This window comes from Felis catus, chromosome A3 (assembly GCF_018350175.1).
Source record: "Felis catus isolate Fca126 chromosome A3, F.catus_Fca126_mat1.0, whole genome shotgun sequence".
Taxonomy (NCBI): Eukaryota; Metazoa; Chordata; class Mammalia; order Carnivora; family Felidae; genus Felis; species Felis catus.
Window position 1 is genome coordinate 29,732,205 of NC_058370.1, and position 16,461 is coordinate 29,748,665.

General features: G+C 41.9%; 1 protein-coding gene and 1 pseudogene across 6 annotated transcripts in view; both read left to right on the plus strand.

Annotated features, from left to right (window-relative positions):
* Positions 1 to 16,461, plus strand: part of PTPRA (protein tyrosine phosphatase receptor type A) — a 161,442-nt gene that overhangs the window by 122,654 nt on the left and 22,327 nt on the right. For all 6 annotated transcript variants that reach the window (XM_023251393.2, XM_023251391.2, XM_023251390.2 and 3 more), the window contains 3 exons: positions 2,122 to 2,212; positions 3,111 to 3,187; positions 12,691 to 12,727. In XM_023251393.2, the coding sequence (XP_023107161.1) occupies positions 2,122 to 2,212; positions 3,111 to 3,187; positions 12,691 to 12,727 (205 nt within the window). The remainder of the gene's footprint in view (positions 1 to 2,121; positions 2,213 to 3,110; positions 3,188 to 12,690; positions 12,728 to 16,461) is intronic.
* Positions 9,192 to 11,722, plus strand: LOC109498061 (annotated as a pseudogene).

A 16,461-nucleotide genomic window follows, 5' to 3' on the forward strand; every position in this document is an offset into this window, starting at 1 on the left:
GAAATGCCTCTCTCCGTAAAATGACATGCAGAACCTGCAGGACTTTAACTCTGAAAGGAAATTCTCATGAGCGAGTGAAGGCAGGTGGACTATGAGTCCCTGACTTCTGTTAGGGTCTCCCATTTTAGTTTCTCCTACCGTGATCTTGCTTGTTCCTGGGAAGTGTATTTGTTCTCTTCTTAAAGCTTTTGCATCTGTCTGGAAAAATTTGTTGCGTTTAGGCTGGCATTTCTTTTATTTAATGGTACACTTCTTTGATATTCAAAGCTAGAAACCTGAGAGTCATCCTTTATTCCTGTCTCTCTCTTCCCAACCCACCTTCCCATCTCTAATTCTAACTCCAGAATATGTGTCAGATGCATCTTTCCTTGTACCATCATCCTTCATGCTCCCATTCTTGCCTTCCCACTGGTCCCTTTTCCACATAGCAGCCAGAGTGATTCTTTAACATGTAAGTTGGAGTACAGTTGAGAAGCCTTACATGGTTTTCTCATACACTGAAAATAAAATTCAAACCCTCTGTTCAAGGACCTACATGGAATTGTACATACTATCCTTGCCAAGCTTCTCCCCTCCGCTTCCTCTTGCCGTCCTCACCAACCACATTCCACGTTGTCTACCGAATACCCTCACTAGCCTTTCATTCGCCTCACACAGCCAGGCCTTCTCCTGCCTCTGGGTCATCACAGATGTTGGTCTCTGTGCCTAGAATACTACTTTCCACACTTCTCCTTCCTCATCGAGACCTACCCTTAATCTAAATTTGGGTATTTCTTAGGCTTTCTGATACTTTCTGTAGTAACATTCTGTTCTTTCATTGTACTTATCATGGTATGTAATTTATATTTATTTGTTTTATTTGTTTAATGTCTTTCACAAGTTTGTACTGTCCTTGAGAAGAAGGACTGTGTATATGACTGATTCACCATTGTTGGCTCTGTATTTATCCCAGCACCTAATAGGTACATAACGTATATCTGTCAAAAAAAATAAATGAAAAGTAGTACATGAACCATGATTTACTTAACTGTTCCCCTACTGTTGAAAACTGAGGTTGTTTTCAGTTTTGGGTCGTTCCAAACAATGATAAAGTAAATAATTTGAGCAAAGATTTTTATTTCCTCAGGCTAGATTCTCAGAAGTAGAGTTGCTAGGTCAAGAGTATGGATACTTTTAAGGCTCATAAAACATATTTCCAAATCATTTGTCAGAAAGGTTATCTAGGTTGGAATTTGAGACTTTCTTTTTTTGCTTTCTGAATTTTGAATATATGGAGCATGTAAGAAGAAAGCAATTCAATTAATAAAACTTAGCTTCCCACTCCTGTAAAACTAATTTATTGAATGCTTATTCTGTGCCAGACATGAGATTATGGTATTTACTCCTCATGTGGCAGATATCATTAGCCCAGTTGTACAGATGAGGAAATGTCCTAGAAAGTTTAACAGATTTTCTCAAGTTCATACAATCCAGACTGTCTCATGTCAAACCATTCATTTCTACCCACACACTTCCCAGTGCTAAAATGGTGCAGATTCAGTGTCACTTAACCCAAATCCTCTGCTTCCTAACTGCTGTGTCCATGTGAATGCCCTCCCACCCATCTGCTTGTCCTTGCTTTCTTGCCACATGGTACGGGAGACAGGGCTGTCATACCCTTCAGGTCCCTAGAGAGGGCTTAACTCAGCTGACCATCCAGACCCCTCCTGTGTGGTTCACTCTGAGATGCTTCTCATCTTTGCATGTTGGTTAACCTGGGGATAAATGGCCCATCCCTTCAGTTCTGTCCCCATTCCTGTTTACAGGGGTGGTCCATTTTGACCCAGCATTGTAACAGATCCCTAACCACTCAGTAATCATATAAAGAGCATGCTGCACTTTTAGTAACAGAAAGGGTATTCTGCCCCCTGGGGATTCTTGGTGTTAAACTCTAAGGAGCTTGCAGGCTATATTTAGAGGAGAGGTGCACTCTCTGTGTTAGGCTGCAAGTATTCCCTGGGCCCATCTTTTTCCCCCAAGTAAGGGTACAACTTGCTGTCAGGTTGGGGGATAGTGCAGCATTTGGCATGTTTGGTATTTATCCCTGTTAGTAACTTCCTGTAATTTCTCTTAACCTTTCAGGCTCTCCCTGCTTGTCCTATCCAAGCCACCTGTGAAGCTGCCTCCAAGGAGGAAAACAAGGAAAAAAATCGATATGTCAACATCTTGCCTTGTGAGTGTTCGTAGAGTTTCCTGGCGTATAATCTGAAACTGCATCTCTAGCCAGATTTTTTGAGGATGGAAAGAATCTCGTGGTTGATCATAGGAGAGCTGGTAATAAGAGTAGGGTCAAACCTTTGGGCTGGGAGAGCCTTTGTGGACCCCAGAGTGACCCCAGGTGCTCATCAAGTTCAATGAGGAGCTTGCCCATAGGCCTCAAGTTTCTGGGTCAAGAGGAGCAATTTCACCAGGACCGGATAGGAAGTATGTGGTTGTTACAAGTTTTTGTAGTGCTTATCACAATGAAATCCTAATACAGAGTTCTCTTCATTAACCCCTTCCCAGAGTTAGTCATTGCTAGTCAGTTGATTTATAACCTAACAGACATTTGTCTAGGCCAGTGGTCTCCAAACTGGGATGGGAGAGCAAAATGTTGAACTGTGCTTTGTTTTTATAATTGCCTTTTCAAAAAATATCCTTTAAAAAAATTTCTGGTGTATTTTTGGGTACATACTATAATAGAGATCACTATACTAGGCCTTTATAGATACTGAAGTTTTCTTATTAATATATGAACATATGCATATTACACAATTTTTTTTAAATATAATTGGTATCCTGGTTACATTGTTCTGACTTTTTTCTTTTAATGGTGTATATTGGCAGTTCATCTATCAAGAAACAGAAGCATTCACTTTCCTTTTTATCAACTGCTTACTGTTGCATGTTGTGAATATATCTTAATTTATTTAACTAGTCCCTGAATAATAGCTGAGATGTGTCCAAATTTTTGCTGTTATAAACAGTGCTGCATTGACATCTTAATACATGTGTGTCTCTGTGCACATAGGCACAGATGTCTCAACCGGCCTGGTTGTATCGTTAACTGAAATGTTAATTTTTTTTTCTAGATGATCATTCTAGAGTCCATCTGACACCAGTTGAAGGAGTTCCAGATTCTGATTACATCAATGCTTCATTCATCAATGTAAGGAACTTGAGCTTTTCTCATTATTACCTTGAATGACTGTTGGCTACCATTACTGGCTCCTTCCCAGCTGCACATTAGAAGGAGTATTTGTGATGGCAAGTTGTCCCTAAGGAGTCTAATTTTTTTAAGAAACTGAAAAATTCTTTTTTTTTTTTTTTATTTAACTTGTTTTATTTATTTATTTATTTATTTATTTTAATTTACATTCGAATTAGTTAGCATATAGTGCAACAATGATTTCAGGAGTAGATTCCTTAGTGCCCCTTACCCATGTAGCCCATCCCCCCTCCCACAACCCCTCCAGTAACCCTGTTTGTTCTCCAGATTTATGAGTCTCTTCTGTTTTGTCCCCCTCCCTGTTTTTATATTATTTTTGTTTCCCTTCCCTTAAAGCCCTCATATGAGTGAAGTCATATGATTTTTGCCTTTCTCTGACTGACTAATTTCACTTAGCATAATACCCTCCAGTTCCATGCACGTAGTTGCAAATGGCAAGATTTCATTCTTTTTGATTGCCGAGTAATACTCATTGTATATATACATATCACATCTTCTTTATCCATTCATCCATCCATGGACATTTGGGCTCGTTCCATACTTTGGCTATGTCGATAGTGCTGCTATAAACATGGGGGTGCATGTGTCCCTTTGAAACAGCACTCCTGTATCCCTTGGATAAATACCTAGTAGTGCAATTGCTGGCTCGTAGGGTAGTTCTATTTTTAGTTTTTTGAGGAACCTCCATACTGTTTTCCAGAGTGGCTCTACCAGCTTGCATTCCCACGAAAAATTCTTTTTAAAGACCAGGTAGTTTCATGTGTATTCTTATGTTTACCCTGTCATCATTCCCAGAGATTTCCCATGCAAAAATCTGAAGCTAAATGTGTACTTTTTTATAAGAGTCGGTGAATCCTTTATTGAACTTATTCAGATGACTAAGAACAAAAGCAGATCTTGTTATCTTTAGTAAAAGTATGGGAGAACAGGGCAAGAATATCTGACACCAGGTAAGTCTGGTTAGCTGTGAGGGAAGAGCTGAAACTGGGAGGGGATTTTTTAGTGGTGATTTAGAGAATGTTTCCAGAAATGGTTTAAGAGACTTGAGTACATTTTGTGGGCTGTGAGGAACCAGTAAAGAAGGTTTGAGAAAGAGAGAGGGAAAGTGACCGCAAGCTAGCAAGAGCAAACCTGACTACTGAAGCAGGATGTGTGAAGAGAACAGTGATAGAATTTGCACACCACAGTTCACAGCAGCATTAATCACAGTACCCAAAAGGTGGAAGCAACCCAAGTGTCCATCAGTGGATGAATAGATAAGTACAATGTATATACATACAGTGGAGTATTATTCAGTCTCAAAAAAAGGAGGAAATTCTGACACATTACAATTCTGAAGACATTATACTGAGTGAAAGAAGCTGGCCACAAAAGGACAAATATTTTCTGATTCCACTTACACAAGGTACCTGCAGTAGTAGTCAAATTCATAGAGACAGAATGTAGAGTGGTGGTTGCCACGGGCTGAGGTGAGAGGGGAATGGGGAATTGTTTAATGAGTAGAGAGTTTCAGTTGAGGAAGATGAAAAAGTTCTGGAGGTGGATGGTGGTAATAGTTGCCCAGCAGTGAAAATAAACCTAATACCACAGAACCGTACACTTAAAAATGGCTAAAATGGGGGGCGTCCGGGTGGCTCACTTGGTTAAGCTGACTTCGGCTCAGGTCATGATCTCACGGCTCATGAGTTCGAGCCCTGCATCAGGCTCTGTGCTGACAGCTCAGAACCTGGAGTCTGCTTCTGATTCTGTGTCTCCCTCTCTCTTTGCCCCTCCCCTGCCCACGTTCTGTCTCTGTCTCTCTCGCTTAAAAATAAATATAAAAAAATTTTTTTAAAGAATACTGATGGAGAGATTAGCATTGAACATGAGAAACGGCATTTGTTCCCCTGAGATTGATGGTGAAGGAGAATATTAAATAGATAGTGATGGTTTGTAGATGTGGGTATTTAAGTTTATTTATTTATTTTGAGAGAGAGAGAGCATGCGAGCAGGGTTGAGGGAGAGAGAGAGTCCCAAGCAGGCTCTGCATTGTCAGCACAGAGCCCAATGTGGGGCTCAAAGTCATGAACCATGAGATCATGACCTCAGCCAAAATCAGGAGTCAGATGCTTAACGGAGAGAGCCACCTGGTGCCCCACATCTGTTTTCTAAGAAGTCAAGTGCTGGTTATCTGGTGGAAAAAAGGGGATTGGACTGTGACATTAGAGTAATGAAAGTTTTAGAGTAGCTTCTGAGATCAGTAAGAAAGAATACTGAAAAGAAAAAAAAAAAGGGCATGTCTAGCTGCACTGAGGGGCCAAGATGGAAACCATTGATGTGTACGGCCTCAGTTGTGTGATTTTTCTCTAGCTGTACCCTAGGATTGGTAATATGCAGAGAAGTTGTGGTATTCAAAGGGGCTGCTTCAAGTGGTCAGCCATGTGCTAGAGGTTCAGTAGAGAAACGGAGTAACATTTGGAATGAACTGCACTAGGGAAAGGTGGTAGGGTCAAGGAACTCTAGGTCTTGAGAAGGTGGAAGAACAATCTTAGGATAAGACAAGGAGAAAGATGGAGGAACAAGAGACTACCCAACAAATAGGCTATTGGGTGAACTTCAGAAATGGAGCAGTCCAGACATGCTCACTGGAGTAGATTTGCTGACATTCTTGTATGTTTTTAACACGATGGTCATGTGTTTATAGTTGGAAGGAAAGGCAGCCTAGAAGAGACATGATGGATGCCGCTAGATAAGGAAAATAAAGAAAGGCTAGTGATCAGCTGGGATTCCCAGGCTTCTTTCAAGGATTGTGATGAAGGGGATGGGAGGAACAGCTTGACTGTTACACAGAAGAATATAGCAATATATTGCTATAGAATGTATCCATGTGTAGATAAAAGAATACTCAACTAAAAGTGGTCTAGATGGGAACATGTATTTATCTCATATAATCTGAAGACAGTTGTAGGCCAGTTCTAGCGTTGGCTGAGTCCGTGACTTTCTTAAGAAGCACCCAGATGCTCCCATCTTTCTACTTGCTTACCTTCTTCCTGTCCACGTTATCTTTGTGGTCACAAGATGGCTGCAGCAGTTCCAAGCATTCCTTATAAATACAACAAACAGCATAGATGGGGAACATTTCTGCACATGCTTTACCCTTTTTAGGGAATGTGACCTTTTCCAGAAGCTTCTGCAGCACCATGCTCTTCAGGGTCAGCAGGCAGGCCAGGGTTGGATCACATGCTTATACCTGTCTCTAGTCACTAGATAGGGCATTGAGAATTACCGTGATTTACCCTTCTGAAGCTGGGAGTGGTCACCTTACAAGCCAGTGGAAAGTAAATATCCAAACAAAATCATGGTTCTGATGGCAAGGAAGAAAGGGAAGAGTGGCTTTTTTAGTTGGTAACCAGCATTGTATATCACCGTAATCAATTTGCCTCCTCCCTGCCTTGAGGGTGAAGACAGTCAAAAATTAGTTGGATGTTAAGGACATTCACTTTCGAATGTCCCCTTTCTGAGAGCTTTCTACTTTTCTTCCTTTCTGGTCTTATACTCTAATAAACTTTTGCCTGCTGCTCAAAAAAAAAAAAAAAAAAGTTGGATGTTAAAGATGGTAAGCAGTAAGATGGGTTTATTCATGGTGGTGGTTAGTAAGGGTCTAGGAGGAAACAAGACCATTCCTTTGACTATGCTTAGTTGGAGCTCACGTTGGGGCATCCTATAATGCTTTGATGGTTACTGAAGAGTTATTAACAGGTGAGATGAAAGTTTAGATGAAGAGAGTTAAATTTCGGACCCTTATGATCTCAGTGAAAGTAGAAAGGCAGGAAAAAGCTTAAGGTTAACTATGAGTAAGAGTCAGGGATTAAAGAAGATTTAGGTCCACAGGTTTTTTTGAGCACCTGCTTTGTGCAGAGCACCGTGTGGGTAGGCTTAAAGGTTACAGAGATAACATTTGGTCCCTGTTACGACACACAGACCATTTCCTTTAGTGAGCAATGTGTATGAAGCTAGTATTGCCAAGTTCTGTGGGACTTAGTAGAGAACCATTCAGACAACTTGGTGATCCAGTAGAGCTAAATATTGAAGGGTAACTCTGAGATCAAGAGAAGAAAGATGGGCAGAAACTTCAAAGCAAGAGGAGAAGCATGAGCAAAGTCAGAGACTGGAAACTGCAATCTTAGATTATAAGGTATAAGATGGGAAATTTAAAAAAAGGAAAAAAAAGATAGGAAGTCATGGTGGAATTGGTAGGGACTGCGTCTTAGAAGGCACTGAATATTAGATGTGTCCACTGGGGTTCTTAGTTGCAGACAACAGAGTCCACTTTTTATCTACCCTCATAGTCAAGAAAGGATTTATTATAAGATACTGACTGGGTAGCTCACAAAATCTGTGGGAGAGCCAGTGAATCAAGCTAAGGTGTTGTCAGCAAGGAACAGAACAGCTGTAGATGAGCCCAGCTATCCCATGTGACTTGAAAACCTCTGCACAGGTGCTACAGAACTGGATGCTTCTGCTGCCATACTTGGCCAAAGACCCTCTAGCACAGTCACCTTCTCACATTGCTTATTTACTTCTGCCCCAGATTTGGTATGGGAGCATCTGCTAGTAACAAACTAGATCTTATACAGAAGTGAGCTGCAAGGGAATCTGGGGAATATAGCTTTTCATTTCTGAGCCTCTATAGTAAGAAAGTCCAGCTACAAGGAGGTGAGACTGGGTGCTGAGTGAGCCATCTTGCAGTATCTGCAAATTTTCAGTACAGCTGAAGGTTTTGATTAATTCTCTAGGCAGTGAGGTTTAAAGGCGTTAAAGACAAGGAGTGACATGGCCACATTTGTTTATTGATCATTTAGGTTTACCATGTGCAACATGGATTTAGGAGGGACCAATTGGATAGTAGCAGGGTACAGATAATGAGGGCCTATGGAAGGGTTGGAGAGGAAGCAACAAAGTAAAAACTTTAAAGGTAGAATCTAGCACTTGGTGATTAATTCTATATGTGAGAGACTATAGGGTGATACTCCGTAGGGCGTATATGGAGTATAGGGTGGTCCACATGGGTGCATCCACCAGACAGTTGGTCATATTGATCTGGAGTTCAGAGGAGATATTCCAAAGCCATGGCCTTGGAAGTCATTAGTGAAAGAAAAGTGGGGCCTGGGCCCCCCCAGCCTCTGCCAGGCACACTGAGCAAGAGGGGCTCATGAGTGACACAGAGGGAGACCAGGAGAGAAGAGTATCTCAGAGGGAAAAGGATAAAGAAAGCATTGAGGAAGCATCAGGTTGTCAGCAGCGTTAGAAATCACTGGGAAATAAAAAGCAGATATGCTTTGGACTTGGAGTATAGGGGCAAACAGTGTCCTTTGCTGAAACAAATAGAGGACATTTATTGTGGGCTGTCAGTTATTCACACTTAACCAAACTTTTTCCCTCTATGAAGAATAGTTTCTACAACAAAAATGTAAATATTTAAAGTGTAGAATTCAGAATTGCAGTGATAAGAGTTCTGCTGTCATCAGCATTATAAAAATATTTGGGGGGTGGGGGGACTGGGTGGCTCAGTCGGTTGAGCATCCGACTTTGGCTCAGGTCATGATCTCGCAGTCTGTGAGTTCGAGCCCCGTGTTGGGCTCTGTGCTCAGAGCTCAGAGTGTGGAGCCTGCTTTGGATTCTGTGTCTCCCTCTCTCTCTGCCCCTCCCCCGCTCATATTTTCTCTCTCTCTCTCTCTCTCTCTCTCTCTCTCTCTCTCTCTCTCAAAAATAAACATTAAAAAAACCCATTTTTTAAAGCCTGTTTATTTTGGGAGAGAGAGAGAGAGAGAGAGAGAGAGAGAATCCCAAGTAGGCTCCGCACTGCCAGCATGGAGCCCGGTGCAGGGCTTGAACTCATGAACCGCAAGGTCATTACCTGAGCAGAAATCAAGAGTCAGGCGCTGAACCAACTGAGCCACCCAGGTGCCCCTAAAAACATTTTTAACAATTTTATTGAGATGTAATTCACATACCATAATTTTCACCCATTAAAGTGTACAATTTAGTGGTTTTTAGTATATTCACAGATGTGTGTAATCATCACTATCCAACTTTAGAATCTTTTCATAACCTCAAAGAAACTTTCACCCCCTAGCTTTTGCCTCTTATAGAACATTTTGCCTCAATAAGAGCTTTATTGTTTGGAACACCTGGGTCGCTCAGTTAAGCATCCGACTCTAGACCTCAGCTCAGGTCTTGATCTCCAGGTCATGAGTTCAGGCCCACTGGGCGTGAAGCCTGCTTAAAAAAAAGAAAAAAGAACTTTATTGTTTATTTACAGTTAGCCCCCATTTCCACCCCTGGCAACCCTTTAACAAGCCCTTTTCACAGAGAGCTGAGATGAAATGTGGGTCTTGAAGAGACGTGGTTCCCAGCACCATAGAGTGGTGGCAGCAAGCAGGGGGGAGTGAGACCTAAGGTTTGGAAAGCACAAAGGTCTGAAAGCAGACCTGACATTGGTCACAGGAGGTGATGAAACCGACAGTGACACAGTTGGCAAGTTGGTTTTCAACCTGGAGTCTTACCTTAGATGTCTAAGAGTATATAGGGTCTTTAGAAGTGTTTATTTTTAACTCATAGGAATGTAGCTACTGGAGCAAGCTAGTTTTGAATTTCAGAATTCTAAGATGTCTCAGAAACCAGGCAGTCACATTTTATCTTTCCCTTGATCATAACACAAGGAAAAGCAGTAGTTTTGCCTCATTCTAGTTACACCTTATTGGTTAAGCAGTGCTGCCATATCACAATATCAGCATGCTTGCGTAGGGGACATATGGCATACTCTTGGTTGGGACAGGAAGCACTTTGTGGCTGGGCCCTCCAACAGTGCTTTTTAACTATTCATGGCCCACATGCTCCTGTGAGAATTTAGCAGTCCCTTCTTGTGGAGCAGGGATATGACATGGCTTAACATACTCCAAGAGCTTCTCAGCCAGTTAAGGCTTTCTCAGTTTTCATCTTCTAATGATTAAAAACATTTGCAGAAACGTGAATTCCCCTTCTCAATAAAAACTTTAACAAGCTCATTACTGACTCTAAACACGTCTAGTTCTGGGCCTAAAGCTTTCTACTGTGCTAGGAAGGAACTCAGCCCTGCTCTGGTTTGAACTAGAATAGGACGTGGCTTCTCAGACTCAGACCCCCTCCTTTTTTCTGCTACTGCCTTGCAGACTTGTATTCCACACCGTTTTCTTGGTGTGAAATGGTGTCCCATCTGTGAAGCTGCCTCCTTCCTCACTGCCCACTCTGTGTCTGTCTTTGAGCAGCAGAGGGTGATTTACAATCCTTAAATCAGATGATTTTCACTTACCTAGGACTTCGCAAGTGAACACTACATTAAACAAGGGGTTGAAAAGATACATAACTAAAACAAAGACTGAAAAAGAAAGTTACTGCCAGCTGTTAGTTTTTCAGAGGCCCCTTTTCTGTTACATGGCATTCCCAGGCCCCTTTGCTTCTTGTCTCCTACTACCTGTCATGGAGAACCCCATTGTCTAACACTGGGAACTATTCCACATACCCACAGGCTATTCCCCAAAAGTTTTTATACCTGGGTAAAGCATTATCAAAGAAATAACCCCTTAAAAGAGAAGAACCCCTTTTCGTTCCTCATGAGGGTCCAGCTTCAGCCCTGGAACCACCACATATGCTTCTGCCTTAGAGGGTTCCTGTCCATTAACATTAACACTAAGACCTAGATTGTCAGCTGCTGAGAAAGCATCAGAAACAGTCTAGCTGCTGGTCTGTGGTGAACCGCGGACGCGGGTCTCTGTTCCACAGGATGGGGTTTGTTAAAGTTGTCAAGAATAAGGCTTACTTCAAGAGATACCAGGTGAAATTTAGAAGAAAACGAGAGGGTAAAACTGATTACTATGCCCGGAAACGCTTGGTAATTCAGGATAAAAATAAGTACAACACACCTAAATACAGAATAATAGTTCATGTAACCAACAGAGATCTCATTTGTCAGATTGTTTATGCCCATATAGAAGGAGACATGATAGTTTATACAGCTTATGCTCATGAACTCCCCAAGTGTGGTGTGAAGGTTGGCCTGACAAGTTATGCTGCAGCATATTGTACTGGCCTGCTGCTGGCCTGCAGGCTTCTCCAGGCTTATCTCCATGGATAAGATCTATAAAGGCCAAGTAGAAGTGACTGGAGATGAATACAATGTGGAAAGCATTGAGGTCAACCCGGTGCCTTCACCTGCTGTTTGGATGCAGGGCTAAGAAAGAAGTTAAAAAGAAGAGGTGGAACCATCCCCAAATGTCTGTTGCCCAGCAGAAAGATGGGGTAGCTCAGAAGAAGGCAAGCTTCCTTAGAAGCTGAGGAGTGGGCTGCTGAGAGCTAATAAACCAAACCACAATTTTTTTTTTAATATATGAAATTTATTGTCAAATTGGTTTCCATACAACACCCAGTGCTCATCCCAAAAGGTGCCCTCCTCAATACCCATCACCCACCCTCCCCTCCCTCCCACCCCCCCCATCAACCCTCAGTTTGTTCTCAGTTTTTAACAGTCTCTTATGCTTTGGCTCTCTCCCACTCTAACCTCTTTTTTTTTTTTTTCTTTTCCTTCCCCTCCCCCATGAGTTTCTGTTAAGTTTCTCAGGATCCACATAAGAGTGAAACCATATGGTATCTGTCTTTCTCTGTATGGCTTATTTCACTTAGCATCACACTCTCCAGTTCCATCCACGTTGCTACAAAAGGCCATATTTCATTTTTTCTCATTGCCACGTAGTATTCCATTGTGTATATAAACCACAATTTCTTTATCCATTCATCAGTTGATGGACATTTAGGCTCTTTCCATAATTTCTTTTTTTTTTTTTTTAAATTTTTTTTTCAACGTTTATTTGTTTTTGGGACAGAGAGAGACAGAGCATGAACGCGGGAGGGGCAGAGAGAGAGGGAGACACAGAATCGGAAACAGGCTCCAGGCTCTGAGCCATCAGCCCAGAGCCTGACGCGGGGCTCGAACTCACGGACCGCGAGATTGTGACCCGGCTGAAGTCGGACGCTTAACCGACTGCGCCACCCAGGCGCCCCTCTTTCCATAATTTCAAACCACAATTTTCTATGAAGATTTTTCAGATAAAGACAATAATACACTTATTCATCCAAAAAAAAAAAAAAAGTCTAGCCTATGAGTTGGTATTTGGATGTTCTTACATCAGTGTTCATTAATAATTCCCTTTGAGAAGACTACCTAGACCATGTGATCTTTGTAATCTTTGATTCCTGATACCCAAAGCTAATCCTTTGGAAATTTCTAGAATGGAAATCTTGTTAGTGGCCTGGACCTTTTCACAAGGGAGGCTTTGTTAACTGGTTGGAAGTCTGGAGAATTTCATTCCTATCCATTCTTGGTTCTCACTTTCTTTTTCTCCCTCCCTCCTCTCTTACCCCACCCTCAGGGCTACCAAGAAAAGAACAAATTCATTGCTGCACAAGGTAAAGTAAATGACAATTTTTTACTTTCAGGCTTAACCATGAGCTCATTAGTGGGCTTGGACTTTTTCTTCCAAATGCTAAATAGATTAATCAGAATGCTGTAACTTTTCTGTAATTACTGTTACCTGAAAGAAATGCAGTCTGCCTTGCACATTTATAATTAAGGGCCTTCATCTTGATGACTTAGTATCCAGGGGTCCTGTAAAAGTAGTCCTTTTTTGTATGTGCATAAAAAGGACTGGAAAAGGCTACACACACACACACACACACACACACACACACACACACACACACACACACCACAGTCTGATGAGGTCCTGTGTTTGGGGGCCCTATGGGAACCTTAGGTTCAGGCCAGGCAGCTGAGAGTTTGAATTTGAATTTGGTGTCCGGAGAGGATCGGCCACCTCACAGGGTCCAGGCTGGCTCATCTCCTCCCCCAATTGTTGAGCCTGAGCTCATCTGTTGTTCACAGAAAAGCGGTCTAGGAACCCTCAGAGCAGGGACCCAGTGCCATTGCCTTGTACGTGCTCTGCACACGTTTCCATAGTCCAGAGTTTTAACACATGTCTTCCACCTTTGGGATCCTAGCAAAAATACCTCGATGTTTGCAGCACTAAAAATAATGGATGTTATTGGTGGTCCATCAAAGTCCATTGTTTTAGTCATTCAGCAAATGTTTTTTGACTCTCTGTTATGTGTCAGGCACTGCCCTAGGTGATGGGGATATGTAAAGGGATAAAACAGGATATGGTTCATGCCTTTTTGGGGCCCTTAGTTGGTAGAGGACAGTTGGTAGAGGACCTTAGTTGGTAGAGGACAGTTTACACCAAAATTAACAAGTTTTGATAAGTAGCTATACTGATGCAATAGCGACTAGCCACGTGTGGCTATTTAAAATCAAAATTTTAATTAACTGAAATTAAATAAAATTTAAAACTCAGTTTCTTAAACATACTAGTCACATTTTAAGGCTTAATAGCTACATGTGGCTAGAGACTAACATACTAGTACAGATATGAAACATTTCATCGTTGCAGAAAATTCTATTGGATGAGTACCATGGTAGAGATAAAACAGATAGAGAGGTAAAATAAGGTGGTTAGGAAAAACCTTAGATCCTTCTTGCCCTTGCAGTCTCCCACTAGGGCCTGGCCATTGCCTAACCAGGCCCTGCTTTCTCTCACCCTCTGTAGCCACCCATCAGGTCAGGTCTACCCTCTGAAGTCCAACTCAACTGCCCCCTACTCAGTGATTATTTTAGCACGAACAGTTATGTGCAGTCTCTTCCTCTCTCTATTTGCCACGGGGCCTTGTTGATGCTATTGTTGAACAATATTCAATATATTTATTGAAGTAAGGTCACCTATGATTTTCTGATGCACCTTTTCTCAGACTCCCATCCTCTTGAACCCCTCCCCAATACTTCACACTCCTTGAAATTCTCCCCTGTTATTCCCTGACATTCAGTTCTCGATTTTTCTCACTTTTCTAAATATCCCTTCTCTGGTTTTTCTTCTTTCTGCCTCTTAGATATAGTTTCTCCCCAAACCTGTGGATGACTACTTTCTTGCAGCTCCATTCTTATCTTTCGTGGCACCATTTCTCTCAGGTCTGCCTCTCCGTCCGCTCTTCCTTAGTCTTCCTCCCAACTTTTTCTATCTGAACTTGCATAATGCTTCAGATCCCCAGGTTTCTCTGTTTGACCCCTTCTTTTCTTCTCTTCTGTATTCTCTTTGAGAGATCTCATCTCATACCTACCTGTTTGACTGGCTACTGCCTCTCTTGAGCTTCTGAGCCACACTTTCAAACTAATTTTCTACCCCTTCACCTGGATACCTCCACATACCCATCCACATCAAAAACTAAAATATGCCTTGGGGCGCCTGGCCAGTTCAGTTGGTGGGACATGTGACTCTTGATCTTGGAGTTGCAGGTTTGAGCCCCACATTGGGTGTAGAGATTACTTAAAATCTAAAAAAAAAAAAAAAAAAGAAAGAAACTCACTAAAATATACCTCTCCTTCAGCCCCCAAACTGCTTTTTCTCCTGTATTCTCTGGCTGTCACCATGACTGGAATGCAACCCATCTAATCAACCAAGCCAGATTCGGGATCATCCAAATTTCATACCCATTCCTTTCTCTGAGTATGAGTGGTCCTCTTATTTCTTTCTCCAAAATCTGTCTTCTCTGTCACACTGTCTTACTCCTGTCATCTCTTCTAGCTGTGTTGTCATAGCCTACTGATTGGCCTTCTAGGCCCAGCCTTGCTTCTTGGGTTCCTTCCACGAAAATGGCCTTTCTTGATGCAAAACTTTTGTTAGAACTCCTGAAAATCCTTTAACGATTTTCCATTATCTATAGAACAAGCCTGCCTTAGTCTGACCTCTACCCCTTTAGATTCTGATACCTTACCTGTCTTTCCACCTCTATCTTCTGCCACTCCGTGTACCCTCCACAATCACCTTATTGAACTCCTTATAATTCCTGGACATCTCATGCTCTTTCTTGCTGCTATCCCCTGCGCTTCTGCCTGGAGCACCTCTTCTCCCTATGTCCCCTTTCTAAACTCCGATCCACCTGATCCACCTGAGCCTAACATATGGCTCAGATGTCACCACCTCCAGGAGATTTTTCCTGACCTTGCCAGGCAGTGGCAAGGCCTCTGTGCATCTTTTTGGCGTGTGTTCACTTCTGCCATTATTTGTTTTTCTTCTTGTTACTATTTTTTTTTTAACCAAAGGGAATATAAAGTTTAAGAAAGTCAAAAAGGTATTGCAAGGCGTATAAAAACAAAATGCCCCCCCCCTTCCTCTTCCTTTCACTCTAATTCAGCCATTTTTATCTGTTGGTGACTTCTTAGGATAGATAATTTATTTAATTCTCTTACAGATTACCTCACACTCAGTCAGACAGACATGCATACACAAATCCTTTTTCCCCATTCTCCCAATAGAGTTAAATCACAATTTGGGGTTAAGACAATATTTATTATTTACATTATTATTACTGTGCTAGTATTATTTACAGCTAAAGTACATAGTATTCAATGATGTTCCACCTAGACTCTCCACTAGAAGTATGTATTTTCTCTCAGTACCTTCAGATACATGAGGTTTAATTCTTTTTAAATTTAATTTTTTAATCTTGGGATCCTCCTAGAACTTTTCTCAGTTGCCCTCTAGCCTCAGAGCTCCCATCTTGAGCCTTCCCTTCACCAATACCCAGGGAATTCCATTAGCCTCTATCCTATGTTAGCTCCCATTTCCCTCTCTTTGTTTGCGCCCTCATTTTTGTGAAGAAATCTTTCAGGGGCTTTCCCAGAAAGGCTGGACTGGGGTAAATTTTAAATTCTAGCCTGAGCAAATCAACCTGTCCTCTCTGTGGCTAACGACACCCACCTTAGAACATGATAGGAAGGAGTAAATGAGATGCAAAGCACTTAGCTCACTGTCTGGCCAGGAACACAGGTATTTAGCAAGCAGTCATGATTTCTAATCCTCATTTATAATACCCTTGGGAGACATTATTTATGTTCTCTTTACATTTCGACAACATCCCACCCCCCACTTCACTCCCTAGTGAAGTACCTGGCACATACAGAGTGGATGGGAAATGTTCAGTTAGTAGGTGGGTGGATGGATTGATGGATTGGATATTTAGCTGGGGACACGTGGGCACAGGCTTCCAAAAGTCAGGAATGAATGTTCCCAATTTCCCAGCAGATTTCTTCC